Source organism: Onychomys torridus, chromosome 18 (genome assembly GCF_903995425.1).
Source record: "Onychomys torridus chromosome 18, mOncTor1.1, whole genome shotgun sequence".
Lineage (NCBI taxonomy): Eukaryota > Metazoa > Chordata > Mammalia > Rodentia > Cricetidae > Onychomys > Onychomys torridus.
In genome coordinates this window covers 45,387,723-45,408,427 of record NC_050460.1, presented here as the reverse complement: position 1 = coordinate 45,408,427, position 20,705 = coordinate 45,387,723, and the positions used below count along the sequence as shown (strand labels likewise).

At 39.0% G+C, this 20,705-nt stretch overlaps 1 protein-coding gene across 6 annotated transcripts in view; it reads right to left on the bottom strand.

The window, feature by feature from the left end:
- Window positions 1-20,705, bottom strand: part of Herc4 (HECT and RLD domain containing E3 ubiquitin protein ligase 4) — a 75,944-nt gene that overhangs the window by 44,422 nt on the left and 10,817 nt on the right. For 5 of the 6 annotated variants that reach the window (XR_004943109.1, XM_036168318.1, XM_036168315.1 and 2 more), the window contains 4 exons: window positions 12,608-12,767; window positions 6,911-6,987; window positions 3,508-3,729; window positions 2,123-2,214 (listed from right to left, as the gene is read on the bottom strand). Coding sequence is in view for 5 of the 6 variants with exons in the window: in XM_036168318.1 (XP_036024211.1) it covers window positions 2,123-2,214; window positions 3,508-3,729; window positions 6,911-6,987; window positions 12,608-12,767 (551 nt within the window). In the remaining variant the exon portion in view is untranslated. The remainder of the gene's footprint in view (window positions 1-2,122; window positions 2,215-3,507; window positions 3,730-6,910; window positions 6,988-12,607; window positions 12,768-20,705) is intronic. The other variant, XM_036168317.1, reaches the window with a different exon arrangement.

Genomic DNA, 20,705 nt, shown 5'->3' with positions numbered 1-20,705 from the left:
TAAATAACCTTAAAAAAAAAAAAAAAAAAAAAAAAGATTTTGTCTAAGCCTGGCAGTGGGGGATGCACGCCTTTAATCCCAGCACTTGGAAGGCAGAGGCAGGCACACCTCTGTAAGTTCGAGGCCAGCTTGATCTACTACATAGTGAGTTCCAGGACAGCCAGGATCATACAGAGAAACCCTGTCTTGAAAAAAACCCAAACCAAAACCAAATAAAGATTTCTGTCTAAAAAAATAAAATTAAAAATATCACTTTGAGCAAAGGAAAAAGAAAAACAGTGCGGAATTTTTTCTTTCCCTCCTTTTGTGGTCTTATGCAAACCAACACATACTCTGCACCTGAGCTCTATTTCCCAATCTAATACAATTTTAATTTAATTTTGATGTGTGAATGTTTTACCTGCACGTACAGTAAGTGCACCATGTGAGTGCAGTGCACCACAGAGGCAATATGGAGCCATCTGACCCCCTGGAACTGAAATTACAGACGGTTGTAAGTTGCCATGTAGGTTCAGGGAACCAAACCTTGGTCCTCTGGGAGAGGGGCAAATGCTCTTAAACGGCTGAACCATCTCTTCAGCCCCCAATTTTTCAAAGTATGACTAGAAATTAATTTCTTCCAAATATGGTGGCATATGCCTTTGACCCCAACACTCAGAGGGGAAAAGTAGGCAAAAAGAATTCTGTGAATCTGAGGCCAGTGATTTACATAAATTCTTAGCCCAGCCAGGGCTACACAGTGAGCCTCTTGAAAATAAGTAAATAAGTAAGGAAGTTGTTGTCTTTTACCAATTATACAAGACAAATAATAATGAAGCCAGTTGGTGAGGAAGAGGCAGGTGGATCTCTGTGAGTTTGAGGCAGCCTGGTCTACAGAGTGAGTTGCAGGAAACCCAGAGCTACACAGAGAAACCCTCTCTCAAAACAAAACAAAACAAAACAGGGAAGGGTGTGTGTGTGTGTGTGTGTGTGTGTGTGTGCGCGCGCGCGCGCGCGCGTTTTAGAAGCAACAACAAAAAAACAGAAACCATGCAGTCAAAGACAGCCTTCAATTTCTGAATTTCCTGCCTCCCTCTATTCCCCACCACCCCACTCAGTTTAACTGGTACATGACCTCCTGTATGTCAGGCAAGCACTCTACCAACTAGCCCTTCTGAAACATCAATTTCTAATTTGGCCAAAGAACAATAATCTTTAAGTTAATGTGAATGAACACAATATTTTTTTCCAGTAAAGATTAGCTGTATGTTGTTCTGTTTGCGTATTGTTGAAGATCAAATTGAGGTCCCTACATAACTTTTTATTGAGCTATACCCATTGTCTGAATGTATTCATTTGACATCTAGTCACCACAGAAATACCCCAGAAAATGAAAGATAAATGTTAAAGCAACTGACAAGACTACACTGAAAACACACTGTAATTGCTAGCATAATACTCCACCTATAGATAATACAAGTTAAGCTGCTTATTTTTACTTATTATAAAATATTTATAAACTAAATGGAAGTTTCACGCAAATTAGGTAGAATGATGAAGTACAATGGGACTGATACACAGCACTGCAAACCCAATGGACCAAAATGAAGTCATTTCATTCAAAAATTTTAATAATCCCAGCTACTCAGGAGGCTAACGAGATTAAAAACCCAAGGTTATCCTGAGCAATTTAGCAAGGTCCTACCTCACCATAAAAAAGAGCTGGAGATGTGGCTCAGTGGTAGATACGTGACCTAGTATACACAAGGTCTTGGGTTTTAATTCTATTATCAACACACAGACAAACACCCCTCCAAAAAGTGCCAGGCATGGTACTGAGTGACTGCAGCCCCAGCACTAGGGACACTCAGAAAGGGGAATATCTACAGTGGAAGGTGAGTCTGGATGACATAACCACTTAAACCTCGATGCAATTGCATGTGACAGTACATAAAACACACTTCATAACTCTAAACAAAACTGAACATTAAGACAAGTTATTTTCAAGAAAAATTTAGGTCTGTTTTAAGATAAACTATTTTTGAAACACAAACACTGCTCAAGTTTAATAGAAATATCATGAAAGCATTCACTAATTATGAGAAAATTACTGTGAATAATAAAAAGTTTTATAATACAATACCTTGGTTAATGCAGCAGTATGATCTTCTCCGCAACAAATATAAACTATTTTCTGAGATCTTAGTGACTTTAGTAAATTAGGAACATACCTATCTGAAAATTCCAATAAAAGATGTTAATGATTTTTAAACTAAAATTCTTCTAAAATGTGCTTCCTCTACAGATTTCCAAACTCAGTAGACATAATACTAATTTTGACTATCAAAAAAAGTTTATAAAATTGTGTTTCCGGGGCTACCAATCTCTACTCTGATGATAAAGAAGGATTCAAAGATGAGAATTCAATCACCCTATGCCAATGTGCATAGGCCTGAGCAATCCAGCTCAGTGTTTCAGATTTTCTACATGTGTATCATTATTTATTCTATAATGGCTATGCTCAGATCCTACACAATAGCCTGTCATACTTACTGCTTTTTGTGGCAAAACATATACACAGCACAATATGAACATATTTTTATGCAGAATAAAAATTATCTAATTCTATGAAGGAGTTATTTACTTATCACTATAAGTTGTTATTTGCTAAAAACTCACTTTGGCCATTTCAGTCATTAAAAGTATGTTGAACTTTACAAACTGTAATTTGTATGCCAAATATTAGTATTCAAAATACTGGCAGATAAAAGATTGTAACTTTAAAAAATAGTCATTTTTTAAAATTCAAAATGTTTATTTTTGAGTATCTTCAAAATGTTTATTTTTAAGAGTATCATCAGTATAAAAAGAAGTTCAACCAAAAATTAATCTAATAACCCCAGATCATATAAATCCAACTTGGAACACATCAACTGAATACATCATGTTACTTTCCTAGAGCATTGCATGCATGTTCTATCAGGAAGCTATGTGCGCAGCTTCTTCACAAATTACTTTTATAGCTTCTTCCCATTAATGGTGGCCAATACTGGAACAGCACTGGCTACTAACTTAAACTAGTATTTGTAAACACCCAATAATGAAAACTTAGACAGCATAAACTTTTTCTTTTCCTTCAGTACTGGGGATTAAAACCATAGCCTCCTGTGTGATAGGCAAGCATTCTACCATGGAGCTATCTATAACCTCAGTCCAAATGATTGAAGGAGTAATTTTCTTTCTTGAGGGGAAAAGGTGCTGGGGATTGAACCCAGGGGCCTTGTGCATACTAGGCAAGAGCTTTTCCACTGAGCTATATCTCCAGCCTCAATAAGCTTTCCAATTTATTATATGCTAATTTTTAGCCTTCCCATGATCCTCTCAGAACATTATCACATTAAAATTTTAAATTAACATCCTCAGCTCCACCTCTATTAGTCCTAGGAAGATTTGGGTATACGTTTCTCCAATACTCTAAGAATCACTCATTCACTTTTAAAAAACACTTGAACTGTAATGAGAACCTACCATTTTCATCATTAAGACCTAGCTGACCAAATTTGTTCCGTCCCCATCCAAAGATGGCCCCAGAAAGGGTCAGCACAAAACTATGGGCCCCTCCTGCTGCAACTTGCATGAACGGAATTCCAAGTACAGACTTAATTAGCTGAGGTGAAGTCTGCTTTTTACAGTCAGTGCCTAGACCCAGTTGGCCGTATTTATTCTGTCCCCAACAGAAAACTTCACTTGCTGTAAGACAAAAATCAGTCATTTTACACACATACAATATCATTTGCAGATCAACAACTACTCTTTTGAGACATCCTCTCATTAAATGAAACCACATGCTTACAAACAATGAAGTTGGATTCTTTACATGAAAACATACAACTACCTAGAAGAACATTCCTTATCAGTATACTTTTAAAGTTTCAGCAAAACACTAGTAAACACTGATGTAAACTAAGGCTATACTCAGTTCCTTATGCTCTGCAACAAAGGACTGTCTCTTTCTAACATTCCTCACCTTTCACTTTATTCTCTAACTTCTCCAAGTACTCTTCTCACTTAAGTTATCAACTAACATATACAAATGTAAACAGTAAGAAACACCTTGTAACCCACTGCTTATCTGACACCCCACATATGGATGTTTCAAAACCACTTCTAATTCCCAGTGTTGCCCTTCATCAGCGGTCACATACCCAGGGATGTCATGTCCCTTCTCAGACATCGCCAAATCTAAATCTACCGAGTATTACCAAGTTACACACAGTTTTCTTTCTAATAAATAGACCTATTTTTAGCATCCTTCCTCATTCCCTTAACCACTTTCTCTGTCACTTTTGATTGATCTGTCAGCCCATGTCACAACTTCAGGCATTTTTTATTAAAACAACTAGCAGTAGTCTAGTTAGCAATATCATGAGTAAATTTAAAAGTTCATACTACAAAATAGTATGCATTTCAAAGTAAGCTCCTAGACTGGGGAAATGGCTCTGCTGGTAATGTGGACAGGAGTTCAACAGGCTCCCAGAGACCATGAGGGAGAAGGGGAGCCAGGCACAGTGGCATGCTCTTGCAGTCTCCAGCACTGGGAAGAAGAGCCAGAGATGGTTCTCAGCTTCACCGGCTAGTCAGCTTATCCTAACTCATTTAGTAAGCACCAAGCTAGTGACAACCTGTCTCAAAAAGAAACCCCAAAAAACAAAAAAAAAGAAAAGAAAAAAGAAAGGGGATAAAGGGGTATATGGCACCAGCAGTATAACTCCCAAAGCTGTTCTTTGGATCCAAACCTATGCACACATGATTAAATAAATAATTCTGAAGTTAGTTTCCCTCCAACTTTAAAAATATTAGGTCCCTGACTCTTCTTAAAACAAGTACACACATATGCATAAAGAAATTACAGACAGGTGTGGTGGCTAATGTCTATAATCCCAGTACTTGAGAGGCTAAAACAGATTACACTTAGTTTAAGGGCAGCCTGGGCTACAGAGTAAGACTGTGCCTCAAAAACAAATAAAATTTATATAAAACAAAACAAAACCACACAGGGTAGATTTGAGGGGAGAAATTTAGTGTGTTCTCATGCTCTTAGGACAACTATTTCCTCTCTCACTGTACTCCAGTCACACTTACATTCCTTTACCCTCATGTGCTGTTCTCACTGTCCTAACCACCTCCTAACTCTGTTTAGCTCACCTCTAGTCCGGATCCAGTCTCATCCCCTTAAATGTTCTATGGACTAAACTCTTCCTCTACAGCCCCTTTCACAGTGCACAGTACCCTGTAATTCGTGTGACCCTATGAGGCCTAGTAGGGTACCTTAACACGCACTGTCTACTAGACATTTGAGTGCACACTAAATGCTCAGAAAGCTTGTCACTGACTGTGATACTACCTAAAGATAAACCCAAAACAGAAAAACCAGCTCCAGATGTAAAACTTTTTTTGTATGTTTGTTTTCTGAGACAGGGTTTCTCTGTGAAGCTTTGCGCCTTTTTCCTGGATCTCACTCTGTAGCCCAGGCTGGCCTCGAACTCACAGAGATCAGCCTGCCTCTGCCTCCCGAGTGCTGGGATTAAAGGCATGCACAACCATCGCCCGGCAAGACAGGGTTTCTTTGTGTAACCCTGGCTGTCCTTGAACTATGTCTGTAGACCATATGGTCTCAAATTCGGAAAACTGTCTTAATGTATCAGTTTTTACTAAATTAAAACCTAATATTTTGTTCACAGTAGACCCCATTAGGCATTTACTAAAATAGTAAGTAACAGAGGCACTAGAACTTATTTTTTGATATAGCCTAAACTGAACTGGAACTTTTAGAAATCTTCCTGCTTCAGCTTCCCAAAATGCTGGGATTATTATAGATATGCACCACCATGCTGGGATTATTATAGATATGCACCACCATGCTGGGATTATTATAGATATGCACCACCATGCTGGGATTATTATAGATATGCACCACCATGCTGGGATTATTATAGATATGCACCACCATGCTGGGATTATTATAGATATGCACCACCATGCTGGGCTGAATTCATCAATGAATTTTTATTCATGTGTCTCTGTGCATGTGTTAGAGTCTCTAGGGCTGGAGTTACAGAGCTGCCTGAAATGGGTGCTGGGGACTGAACTCAGGTCCTCTGGAAGAGCCATTTCTCCTGTTCAAGTTTGTCTTTTTAATGTCAACACAAAAACTAGGGGAGATTCTCTAATTCATTTTCCAATCCTCAGCTGGTATATGAGTAAGTTAAACCAGAAAGAAGGATGCAAATAAAACTAATAGGTATTTATCCTCCTCTGTGCTTAGTTTCTAAAAAGCTTAGATATAAAATTTAATGAGATGGGGGAGGGCAAGCTTCCTCTGCTATGAAGTAATGGATTTTAAATATTTAGTAATTAAGACATACATCCCAATTTGGGGCCTATATAGTAAACAAAAATTATGTAATTAACAAAAATACTCAATGAAAAACATAATTTGGAGAGAAATGAAAATGCTAGTGTCAGGCAGTGGTGGCGTACTCTTCTAATCCCGGCACTGAGGAGGCAGAGATGTCTACATAGTGAGTTCAAGGACAGCAAGAGCTACATAGTGAGACCCGACCTTAAACAAACAAATGAAAAAACTAGTAAGAAAATCTTAGAGAATTACACGGAGAAGTGTTATGTTCATGAGTAGAAAAACTTAACACTGTAAAGATTACTCTGAAACTGATTTATAAACAACACAATCTCAATCAACATTTTAGCAGTTCTGTATGTGTGGAAACTAATAGCTGATTTAAAATACATATAGAAATGAAAAGGATGCAGAAACAGGGCAAATCTTGTAGAAAGAAGAAAGCTAGAGGCCTTTGTGTTCAAAGCACCGAGCAATCATCTTTAGGAAGAAAACAAAAGGCCAATTGCTTACCTTTAGAAAGTGCAAGTGAATGATAGTAACCACATGCAACCTGTACTATTTGGATATCCGAAAGACTTTTAATATTTCTAGAAAAGAAGGAGAGCAGAATCAATTCCCTGTGTGTAACAAGTGGATCTTGTATGCTCTTATGTGCTAGTCACTGGCCACTTACTATGTGCAAAATTGTCTTTTCAGATGCACTATCTTTTCAGTCAGGCTAAGTATCAAAATTTCAGGTTAAAACCAGTAATCAGAATATAAGCATTTTAAAAAAGTAAAAGATGGGCTGATAAAACACCTTAAAAGACAAAGTAGGGGTTGTGGATTTAGCGCAATGGTAGAGCACTTGCCTAGCAAGTGCAAGGCCCTGGGTTCGATCCTCAGCTGCAGGGGGAGGGTACATGGGGGGACGGGGACAGGACGCAAAACCAAAAAACAAATAAACCAAAAAGATAGAACAGAAGCGAAGTGCACCATGCTTAAGACACTCTTATCATTTAAACATTTTCTTCCATTATCCAATACTTTTCTTAATCTTTGCAGTGTGAAACTTAGCAGTTTAAGTTCTCATGACTCAGAACTGTGGACCCTATTTCCTCCCCCTAGTCTACCCTTCTCAATTTACACCCACAGCAGTGCTATCTGTGTCTCAACTAGGGAAATTTAGTCCATTCACATTTATGATAATCAATGATGTGTCTTATTTTTTGCTCTCTTGTATTCTGTCTTCAGGCTTCTAAATTTATCTAACTGTAATGCACTGTACTGCCCTCTTTTGCCTGATAATCTTCTACTACTTTTCTGAATGAATGTTTTCAAGAAAAAGAGAAGAAGGAAGTTCTTATTTGTCTTTTTCTGATATTGCCATCAGACCTGACTCTGCCAACTCAAAGTCAGGAGCAGCTTCTGAACAGCGTTTTTGATACTTATGATTTTCAGGAGGCAGCTTTAGTGAATCAAATTGTGAACGGGAAAAAAGTGAGTCAACTCTAACCCCATATTGTATTTTAAATGCTTTTTTTTTTAACTAATTTACTTTTGTTTCATGGGCACTGGTGTTTTCCCTGCACATATATATGTCTGTGTGAGGGTGTTGGATCTTCTGGAACTGGAGTTACAGACAGTTGTGAGCTGCCATGTGGGTGCAGGGAATTGAACCTGGGTCCTCTGGAAGTGCTCTTAACCACTGAGCCATCTCTCTAGCCCCCTGGATATATGTTCTAAACTACAGAACCTGAGAGCTGTGCTGCTCCAAATCAGCAGGTTCCAATGCACCTTGAGTCCTTAAAGTCACAACAGAATGACACAGCAAAATAAATGCAAAAGAGCAACAAAAATACATGGATGTGTACAATTGTGCTGACTGTTTATGGATACCACTTACATCACACATTGATCTTTTCACCATATTAAATTACTCATCAGGAAAAAGCCTTTTCCAGTTATTAATTTGCAAGTTCAAGTACTACATTCTCACAGAACACTATATTTTCCTGTCTTCTTGTCCAATTAAAAATGAGCAACTAGGGGGCTGGAGAGTTGGCTCAGAGGTTAAGAGCACTGGCTGCTCTTCCAGAGGTCCTGAGTTCAATTCCCAGCAACCACATGGTGCTTCACAACCATCTGTAATGAGATCTGGCGCCCTCTTCTGTATACATAACACATAAATAAATAAATCTTTAAAAAAAAAAAATGAGCAACTAAAGCCAGGCATGTGGTGGCACACACCTTTTAGAGAGAGGCAGGGGGATGTCTGTGAGTTCGAGGTCAGCCTGGTCTACAGAGCGAGTTCCAGGACAGCCAAAACTACAAAGAGAAACCCTGTGTGTGTGGGGAGGGGTGGGGGATAACTGAGCTGGCCCTGGTGGAGCAGGCCTTTAATCTCTGGAAAAGAAAGCAGATCCGAGTTTCCTCAGTTTCCTCTACATAGTTTCAGGACAGCCAGGGCTATGTAAACAAAAGTAACTGTCTGAATTACAAAATCCAAAAGCAAATACCTGCTACTTCTTTTTTGATTTGTTTGAGACAGACTCACTTTGTAGCCCAAGCTAGCCTGCAAATGACAATTCCTCTGGTTCAGCCTCTTCACTGCTGGGACTGAAGGTGTGGCTCACCACAACCAGATCATATAAGCTGCTTCTAAGAAACTCAATTTATCTCTAAGGACACAAACACAAGAAGAAGCAATGGAATAAGGTACTCCATGCAAACAGAACTGTAAGAAAAGAGTAGCAATACTCCTGTCAGATAAAATGGACTTAACCAGGCTGGAGAGGTGGCTCAGAGGTTACGAGCACTGGCTGCTCTTCTAGAGGACCTGAGTTCAGTTCCCAGCACCCACATGGTGGCCCTCTTCTGGTGTAAAGGTGTACATGCAGATAGAGCACTCATACACATTAAATAAATCAATAAATCTTTTTTTAAAAAGAGAGCATTATGTAATGCTAAAGAGGTCAATTCAACAAACAATAATCTCAATATAAGGTATAGAATATTAGAGCATCCACATATGAAAAATACTCTTGATATTCTAGACCTAAGGTAGAGGTCAACTCCAACATAGTAACAGAGGACTTTAATGCCCCTCTTTCTGTAGTTGACAAAGTGGACAAAGAATCAGCAGTCAAAAGACCAAATGGGCCTAAAAGACAAACAGAACCTGCTATACAACAGCACATGAAACATTCTCCAGGGTAGGTCTTAATAGGCCACTAAACAAATCTCAGTAACATTTCCTCCCTTTTTTCTTTGTCTGATACAAAGTCTCACTTATTCTGAGCTATCCTCAAACTTGTTATGAAGCTGAGGATGCCCTTCTGAGCCCTCAGCCACCACCCTGGTGTGGGGATTTAAGAGTGTGCTCATCACATTTGGGCAGCATTGATGCTAGCAACAAGTAATCTCAATAAATGAGCTCCACCCCTAGCCCCTCAATAAAAATGTAAAGAACAGAATCTTATTGAGTGTCTTTCTCAGTCACATAATAATAAAACTGGCAGTCAGTAAGTAACAAGAAACGACTAGAGACTACACAGTAACACAGAAATGAAACAGCTTAGCTTTAAATAGCCAAATGGGTCACAGAGGAAAACAAGAAAAATTTTAAAACTTCTTGAAAAAAGGGGAAATGAAGACACAATATAGCCAACCTATGGGCTACAGCAAAAGCGGTACTGAGAAGTTTTCAGCAATCAGCACCTACATTATAAGACAGAAAAATCTCAAACACTCATTCTTATCCCAAAGATAAAGAGCAAAAACAAGTCCGGCAGTGGCAGCGCACACCTTTAGTCCCTGCACTTGGGATGCAGATTCAGGTGGATTTCTGAGTTTGAGGCCAGTCACAAGAGAGGAACCTTGTCTCAAAAAATCCAAGGGGGGGAAAAGCAAACCAAAAGGTATTCAACATTAATAGATGGAAAGATAAATGAAGACCACAGCAGAAATAAAGAAATGGAAGTTTTTAATGTATAAAAAGGTTCTTCAACAGATGAAAATTGGCACTCCCCCCCAGACTAAAAAAGCAGTCATGGGCTTGCTGTCTTATTATGTAGATGGGTCAGTGCCAGAGCACTTGCTGCAGAGCCTGATGAGCTGAGTTCAATTACGGAACCCACATGATGGAGGACCAACTACTTTCTGCAAGTTGCTTTCTGATTTCCACATATTCAAACTGTGCACATGTATACCCACATATGAACATACATGCAAAATAAACAAATGCTAAAGTCATTTTAAACAATCTCAAAGATAAAAGGGAGACATTATACCTGATGCAGAAATAGAGGATCACTAGAGATTATTACCAACTCTCTACCAACAAACTCCATAACCTCGAAGAAACAGACCAATTCCTGAATACAAGTACTTACAAAACGCAACCATGAAAAAACAGAAAACTCAACAGACCAGCAACAAGGAGTAAGACAGATGACTCAGTACTAATGTGTCCATCAAAGAAGGCACAGGACCTGATGATGATGGCTTCTTTGCTCTAGCCTAATAACATCTAAAGAACTGATACTGGCCAGGCAGTGGTGGTGCAAACCTTTAATCCCAGCACTCAGAAGGCGGATCTCCGTGAGTTTGAGGCAAGACTGGTCGATACAGTGAATTCCAGACAGGCACTAAAAGCTACACAGATAAACCCTGCCTCCAAAAACAAAAACAAAAAAAAAAAAAAAAAAAAAAAAAAAGAACTGATACTGATTCTCACATTATTTCAAAAAACTCAAAGAGAAATGAATTCATCTACTCTGGTAATAGTAACAAATAAGGACACAACATAAAAGTCTAGAGACTGAAGAAATAGGTCTAAAAGGAGCATATCTCCACATAATAAAGATGTTATAGAAAAAGCCAACAACTAGGGGGGATGACTCAGTGATTAAGACCACTTGCTGCTCTTGCAAAGGATCCATATTTGGTTTTTGCAGCACCCACATGTGTCCAGCCCACATGTTGCTCTCGTTCAGTGGCTCTCAATCTATGGGTTGCAACCCCTCATATCAGATACCCTGCATATCGGACATTTACATTAGGATTCATGACAGTAGCAAAATGACAGTTAAGAAGTAGCAATGAAATAATTTTAGGGTTGGGGGTCACCACGACATAAGAAACTGTATTAAAGGGTTGCAGCATTAGGAAGGTTGAGAACCACTGCTCTAGTTCCATAAGATCTGATGCCCTCCCTCTTTTGCCTCTCAGGGCACTCACATGGTACATACACATATATACATGCAGGCAAAACATTCATATACATAAAAAAAAGAAAATCTTAACCAAAAAAAAAAAGCAAGAAGTTAATAACATACTAGATAAAAGCTAAAATGCTTTCTCTAAGATCTAAAGCAAGAGCTGGGAATGGTGGTGTGTATCGTAAGTCCCAGTATTGGGTAGGTGGGGTGGGGGTGGGGTGTCCATTTCTAATGGACATCTACAATGAATTAAACAAACAAAAATCAATAAAGCCTTAAAAAAAGGTCAGAGAAACATGCAACCAATAGATATTTCTGTTTGTTTGTTTGTTTGTTTGTTTTTGAGACAGGGCTTCTCTATGCATCCCTGGCTGTTCTGGAACTTGCTGTGTAGACCAGGCTGTCCTCCAACTCAGAGATCCATCAGTCTGCCTCTACCTGAATGCTGGGATTAAAGGTGTGTGCCACCATGCCCAGCAACCAATCAGTATTTAATCAATACTTCAATAGCTGGGACACTTGACAGAGTGGAACCAGTAGCTTAAATCAGTCTATCCCATTCTAGAAGAAAACAATTCCTACTTTTCTTTTTCTTTTTTCCCCGAGACAAGCTTTTCTATGTGTAGCCTTGGCTGTCCTGGAACTTACTCTAAAGACCAAGCTGGTCTCCAACCCACAGAGATCCACCTGTCTCTGCTTCCCAAGAGCTGGGATTAAAAGACATGTGCTACCGTACATGACATCCTACTTCTTTTCTTTACAAACAGAAATTTTATCCATTCTGGAGAAAATATCAGTTATATAAAAAATAGCCAACCAAATACCTCAACCCAAATCAATAACAAGAACCAATTAGTAAATTCTTAAAAGATTCAAAGGGGAGAAATAATTAGGCAACAATACTTACATGCTCACAGTAAGCATACTGCTCACCATAAGCAAAATGATTTAGACAAGCAAGTTTAGTAAAAAAGCTTAAGGACCTCTTTGTGGTCACCTTTGTTACCTGGGTACTCTGATACATTCCTCCGATCCTAGTAGGCCAAGTTGTCCGTCAGAGTCAAGACCCCAGGCAAACATCTGGCCCTTGTCATTAAGTGCCACTGTATGAGCTTCTCCACATGAAACGGCTACAATATTTTGGGCATCCAGGGCAACAACCTGCTCTAACAGAACAGAAGTCAAGAAGAGAAACATTACATTCCAGTTTTGAGATTGAAATAAGAATAAATACATTCAATTCTCATTGTCTATCAAAAGCAAGGAGATGCTTAAACATAAAATACAACCAGTTGTTTTGAAAAAATTAACAAATATGCTCCATATACAATTCTCATTGTGATAACACCACAAGGTATAAGTGACCCGAACATCTTGGAGAAATTCAGGGCTCATCAAGATGATCTCAGAAGACAGTACTCTATTCAAAGCCACCAATAAAAAAGAAAGCAATTAACAATAGCCGGGGCTATTATTGGAACTTTAGCAGTGTAACTAATTCAGACTTTATCACACAGACACTACAGTGTAGTATTCTTAATGAAATAATCTCAACTGGCAATTTATTTACAGATTTCAGTTGTTATTAAGTTTTTTGAGACAGAATCTCACTATTGCAGCCCAGGGTAGCCTGAACTTGGAATCCTCCTGCCTCTGCTGCCCAACTGCTGGGATTATTCAGGCATGCACCGTCACTCCAGGCTCAGATTTTAAAATATAGAATCTATTGGATGTGCTGAATGGAGAACTAGGAGGTAGTATGTCCACTATAAATAGTGGGTTTTATTTTATGGACTCCTACTTTAGCATCAACAGCTATAAACCCCTCATGTGGTTAAAACATGCTCAATTTTTAAATCCAAAGTAGACAGCCAGTGACACCCGAAGTTTCCCTTAAGATAGGCTGTGCTGGGACTGCAGAGAAAGCTCAGTGGGTAGAGCACTGGCCGCTCTTACGGAGGACCTGGATTCAGTTCCCAGCATCCACACAGTGGCTTGCAAACACCTGTAATTCCAGGTCCAGGGGATCTGATGCCCTGTTCTGATCTACAAAGGTATACATGGAAGGTATACAAAGGCACATGGTATACATTTAAAAATTCAGGGAAAACACTCACACACATAAATCTTAAAAAAGATATATATACACAATGTTTGTTAGTGTTTTTCCAGTAGGTTTTTACATGCCATTTGAAATTAACTTTATCAGCTTAATAAGAATGCTACATTTGAGCCGGGCAGTTGTAGCGCACGCTTGTAATCCCAGCACTCGGGAGGCAGAGGCAGGCAGATCTTTGTGAGTTCGAGGCCAGCCTGGTCTACTGAGCGAGATCCAGGAAAGGCACAAAGCTACACAGAGAAACCCTGTCTCGAAAAACCAAAAACAAAAAAAAAAAACAAAAAAAACCCAGAATGCTACGTTTATTAACTTCAACACAACAGAAGTCTCATGATGAAAGCAATTAAAACTCTGTCAACCAGGGTTTCTTGGCATGCTAATTTGTAAATAATGCTATTCAATAATGAAACTGACATTCCCACATACAAAGCAATTGATATTTTATCTAGATTAAGATCTTGCTTTTCTTGGGCTGGAGAGATGGCTCAGAGGTTAAGAGCACTGACTGCTGCTCTTCCAGAGGTCCTAAGTTCAACTCCCAGCACCCACATGGTAGCTCACAACCATCCGTAATGAGATCTGGTGCCCTTTTCTGGCCTGCAGTCATACATGCAGGCAGAACACTGTATACATAGTAAATAAATAAATCTTAAAAAAAAAAAAAAAGATCTTGCTTTTCTTTAAGTGGGAGAGAGGCTAGTGCTAGATAACCTCCAGGGATCTATACAACTCCATTGATACACTAAGCACTTACCTTAAAAGTATCCTGAATTGATGTATACCTGAGGCATGTATACTTGGCCTTACTACATAGATCAGGCCAGCTTAAGGCTGCAGCAATCCTCCTGCCTCTGCCCCACAAGTACTAGGATTACAGATGTGCACAACCATTCCCTGCAAGTTGATAACTCTTCAAGCTAGTGCCCAGTATACTGAAGTTTATTATACCATTCTCTCACTCTTTACATTATTCTGTACATGTTTTCATAAAATTATATTACAGAAACACACACACAACAAAAAACAAACAAAAACAGGATATAACATGACCTTTCTGTAAAGGTTAAGAAAACTAAGAATCATTAGCCTACACAAACAGTCCCACAAATCTTTTTTGTTTGTTTGTTTTTGTTTTTTTAAGACAGGGTTTCTCTGTGTAGCTTTGGAGCCTGTCCTGGAACTTGCTTTGTAGACCAGGCTGGTCTCGAAGTCAGAGAGATCTGCCTGCCTCTGCTGGGATTAAAGGCGTGCCCTACCATAGCCTGGCCACAAATCTAAATTACAAAGGGAATTGAAATCTGTTACCAATAACAGAAGCTCTCACGCAGAGTGGTGCACACCTTGAATCCCTTTAATCTCAACACTCGGAAGGCAGAGACAGGTAGATCTCTGTGAGTTCCAGGCCAGTCTGGTCTACAAAGCGAGTTCCAGGACAGGCTCCAAAGCTACACAGAGGAAACCCTGTCTTGAAAAACTTTAAAAAAAAAAATTAATTAATTAAAAATAGCAGAGGCTCCCCAAATAAGTCAATATCTCACTAAAACAATTCCAAGGGAAGTAGCAAAAGAAAACAATACAAGAATGAGTTAAGACTTCTTGGGTCTCCATTTAACAAATTTTGAGCACCTAAATTGCATTCCAATGGACATGAAATCAAAGGCATCAAAATCTAATGTGTAATATAAATATCTAATGTAAAATATTAGACATTAGTACTAAAATATACATTTTTGTGCTCTAAGCACTGAAAATACAAAAATAAAGTTTGAGGGAAAAACAGTAGAAATAAAGATTATGATTAAAGGTTAAACTAAAGATATGAAAAAGATACCATGTGAACAAGAGATGTTTATTTGGGTTTTGAAATACATCAGGAAGGAGTCTAGAAGGCAGTGATACTTAAGTCATAAGCTTAGGAAAGCAAAAGAGGATCCATGTATCCATTAGGAAAATGCAAACTACTAGAACAAAACAAAGATAAATCAAAAGTGAAAAGACTGATGGGGAAAACATTTATGCCTCAGAAGAAATAACTTTCCTAATTCATTCATTCATTCTTGAGGCAGGGTCTCACCATACAGCTTAGGTTGACCTTACACTCACAATCTTCCAACTTTAAGTCTCCGGAGTACTGTGGGTACCACCAAGCCCATTCCAATTCTTAAAGAGTTCTTAGGGAAAGGATCAGTAATTCACATGAAAACTTGTTTAAAGCTGTGAACTTCATTCACAGAAAAACAAATAGCTTTTAATCATATCAGAGATGCTCAACTTCGAGAAGAAAAAAAAAGGCAAATTCAAACTGTACTTCAAGAGAAATGTAACATTTTTCTGTATGATCTAAGCTTCAACACAAATTTTATCTACTGTGCTGGAAGGATAGGTTATGTCAAGGAACGCCAGAGACTGCCAGTAAACTAACAAACCCGAGCACACATGGCTATGCTTACATTAGATAAAACAGACCTCAAACCAAAACCTATTCGGAGACTACAATTGTCATTATTTAATAATAAAGAGTCAATTACCACCAAAGTATCTAAATATAAAGCAAGCATGAAAGGACATAAGAAAGAAGACATACTCCAAAAGCAGTAGGGACTTAATCCCCCCTTTCGGACCAAAAACTCACAAAGAAATACTGGACTGGACTGTAATCTAGACTAAATGGTCCTATGTGTAAAGCACATAAAACACTCTTGTTTAGCCACATGTCTTAGCAATTCAAAAAAGACAGAAATCTTACCCTGTACAATTTCTGACCTTGAGCAGCATGAAACTAGAGATCATTAGCAGGAGGCAGTCTTGACAGATGGACAAATACGTCAGGCATAGTGCATGGCTTTAATCCCAGCACACAGGAGGCAGAAACAGGCAGATCCCTGTGAGTTCTAGGACAGTCAGGGTTACACAGGGAGACTCTTGGGAGGAGGGGTGGGGATTAGACCAATGTCTAAATTTCTCCTCTATTCAATTGCCAAAATAATGACTGCTTATATGCTAAGTAAAAAATATACTCAAGTTGCTGTGAAAATAACTACAAACACAGAAACAAGAGGCAGAATTTAAAAAATTCTTTTCTTAACATCTTACAGTCAGTTCATTATTTATAGGTCAGCTCATCATTTTCAGTTCAGCCGTGTTTAAAAACCTGAATAAATAGTGTATTTATTTTTCAAAGTATCAAGATAAGACTACGTCTTATAATTCTCATTAAATATATTTTTAAAATCAATCAAGCTAGAGGCTTTCAAGATACCTCAATGGGGGGCTGGAGAGATGGCTCAGAGGTTAAGAGCACCGACTGCTCTTCCAGAGGTACTGAGTTCAATTCCCAGCAACCATATGGTGGCTCACAACCATCTGTAATGAGATCTGGTGCCCTATTCTGTACACATAATAAATAAATCTTAAAAAAAAAAAAAAAGATACTTCAATGTAAAGGGGTCTGCCCCTAAGTCTGACTGAATTCTCTCCACAGGACCACACAATGGGAGGTAAAAAGTCACCTTCTGTAGGTTGTCTCTGATCCCCACATATAAACTACAGCACATGTGTACACTCAACTCTACCATACAATTTTTTAAGTGAAAATAAATAAAAATAAACTCAATAGCCAACTATAACTTCTGACATTTCCATGCTTCCCATGGGAGGAAGCATCACTGTTTTCCTGTCCTATGTCATCTTTAACATCTGAAGATAAATGAATCCCATCATTCACTGTGTCTTGTTCCAATATAGCATACATCCAAACATCACAATGTTTTTGTTTTCTAGTATTTTAACATAGTTCTTGAATAAAAGTTACAACAAGGCCCTTAAAGACTAAAGGGAAAGAAGTACTTTTGTGCCTAGTACAACCAAGACACAAAACAGTAACTGTTGAATAAATGCCTAAACTTCAGCTCTAATGAAGAGACAGACACTGGCAATCTGGAGACAAATATTTGAATACCATGGTTTCTAACAAGGCCATATAACAGGTATCAGGTAAATATGAAAAGAGCCTAATACCCAAATTATTATTAGTCAGACCTATTTATGCACCCCCCTCAACTCCAACATTAGCAGCTTTTTAAGAAAGCAAACATCTGAGTACTAACCACATTGTTCTTAGCACTGCATGTGTTATCTCACTTAATCCTTACCCCCCAATCCCCAAAGAGCTTACCATGATTATACTACTTTTATAGAACAGAACAGAACATTCAGATACACAAGGATAAGCAGTGTGCCCAAGACAATATACCTACAGGCAACAGACCAGGACTATATCTAAGTTCTTAAATTCCTACCTTTTAAAAAATATATTTTGCAGGCTGGAGAGATGGCTCAGAGGTTAAGAGCACTGGCTGCTCTTTCAGAGGTCCTGAGTTCAACTCCCAGCACCCACATGGTGGCTCACAACCATCTGTAATGAGATCTGGCGCCCTCTTCTGGCCTGCAGGCATACATGCAGACAGAACACTGTATACATAATAAATAAATACATCTTTAAAGGGGGGGGAGGGGAGCTGAGTGTGGTGGCACATGCCTTTGATCCCAGCACTCAAGAGACAGGTGGTTCGAGGCCAGCCTGGTCTGCAAAGTGAGTTTCAGGACAGCCAGAGCTGTTACACAGAGGCCCTGTCTCAAAGAACTGATAGATGGATAGATTGTTGGCTGGCTGGCTGAAAGGAAGGGAGGGAGGGAGGAAGGGAGGTAAGAAGGAAAGAAGGAAGGAAGGAAGGAAGGAAGGAAGGAAGGGAGGAAGGAAGGGAGGAAGGAAGGAAAGATATAGGTAGGTAGGTAGATAGACAGATAGATAATAGATATATTTGCACTGGTTCAGTGTTGAAAAAGATATAAAGTGAAGCCTATCACTCATGTCCTTCATCAACCTTATTCTACACCCACTTCTGAACCTACAGTAACTGTTATTACTTGTTTCAATACATCTCTAAGTCAATACAAATGGATTTACCTAACTTTCTACACTACACTCTTCTATATCTTACTTTTTCCTTAGTATATTAGATGTCTTTCCAGTCCAGTCCTCAATCACAGAGCACTGCATTACATTACAATGGTTGGATAAATTATAATTTTGCCAGTTTCCAAAAGAAAGATTAAGGTTATTTCTAATCTTCATTAAACGTTGTTGCAATACAAATGTAGCTATTGGGTAGCAGCCCAGAAACTGGACTTCTCAGATAAAAAGCACAGTGTTGTCAATTCTTCATCTAGGTCAGGCACACTTTTTTACACTGACCCTCAGTCATTACTCTTTTTATTGTTATTATAAAGGGCATCTTCTATTATTTCACTGAACTCATTTCCATTGTGGTGGGTGGGTGGGTGTGCGTGCGTGCGTGCGTGCGTGCGTGAGTGCGTGCGTGAGTGCGTGTGTTGGGGGCAGGGTAATGAATAAATGAATGAATGAATATGCCACTTGTGTGTAAGTACCTATGGAGACCAGAAGAGGTCACTGAGACTCCCAGGAGTTGGGGTTACTTTGGAAGAGCAACAAATGCTCTTAACCCCTGAGCCATCTCTCAAGTCCTATCCTGGCATTCTTATTTTTCTCACCCACAAAAACAAACAGGGCTGAACTGTGTCACAAACCTGTAATCCCATCACAGTTAATTCAAGGTCAGTCTAGGCCAAGCAGCAAGACCCCATCCCAAACAATAAAAAAGGGGTGAAAGCTGATTTGTTAAGACTTTTGGGTAATACAGAAAGAATTCAACAGTGCCTGACACATATAGTGGTTATTATCAGTTTTGAATACCAGCACTGTAGTTCATAAAGTTTCCCATGTTTTTTCCCTTCCTATACACTGCCATACCAACTTCTAAATGTATGCTTTATTTATTTCTGCTTGCAAATTTACTCAACTGCTCACCCACATATGCATGTGAACATATGTTCATGCAGAGATAATCAATTAGCTTTTTACATGACTACTCTTCAAAAGGTAAGTGTAGGCCAGGTGGCAGTGGCACACGCCTTTAATCCCAGCACACGGGAGGCAGAGGTAGGCAGATCTATGTGAGTTCGAGGCAGCCTGGGCTACAGAGTAAGTTCCAGGAAACACGCCAAAGCTACACAGAGAAACCCTGTCTCGAAAAACCAAAAAATAAAAAATAAAAAATAAATGAATAAAATAAAAAAACTATTTAAAAAGGTAATTATAGTTTCATGAGGTTCATTACTATTAGGATGTAATGAATAGCAAATACTTGATCACAAAGTATATAGTAATCTGTAAGTACTTGGGATCAATTCAGGGAAACAATCTGAGTTACACTCAACAAGACAGTCTCTGCGATGTTTTCTAGTGAGGGTTTCTCTGTGTAGTCCTGGCTGTCCTGGATCTCACTCTGTAGACCAGGCTGGCCTCGAACTCAGAGATCTGCCTGTCTCTCCCACCCAAGTGCTGGGATTAAAGGCTAAAGGCGTGCAGCAGCACCAGCAGCACCACCACCAGCTCCTCCTCCTCCTGCAGGCTAGCATGAGTCTTAAAAAGAAATAAAACCACCAGTTTCTACTAATGATAGTAAGCAAAGCAGCCAAATTCTCCTCGAGCTATTTTCAGATGTTCCCAACTCTATTCATAAGAACCTCTTTTCATCTTACTCTAATACCTTCCCCCTTCTATTTGAATGTCACAAAAAGGAACTCTTACCCACTCCAACAATACACAGTTTATAATTATGATTACTTCAACTACTAACAACCCAGAAAGAAGCATCAAGCCAAACACAGTAATTAACTTGATGGGCTGCATTTGTTCAACAATAAGCAAATAAGTCTATTAACAAAATTCAAATGATCCAAGTATCAGATGGTGTGGGAGCCCAAAGAGGCTTACGAGATCTTACTCAGGGTCTGAGAATCTGAGCTTGCCTTACCCAGCAGAGCTGCATAAGGAGATGATTTGGTAACAGGAGTGGTTACCAGGTGTTTGGAAGGGTCTACACTTGGCTGTAGTGTGTGCTTT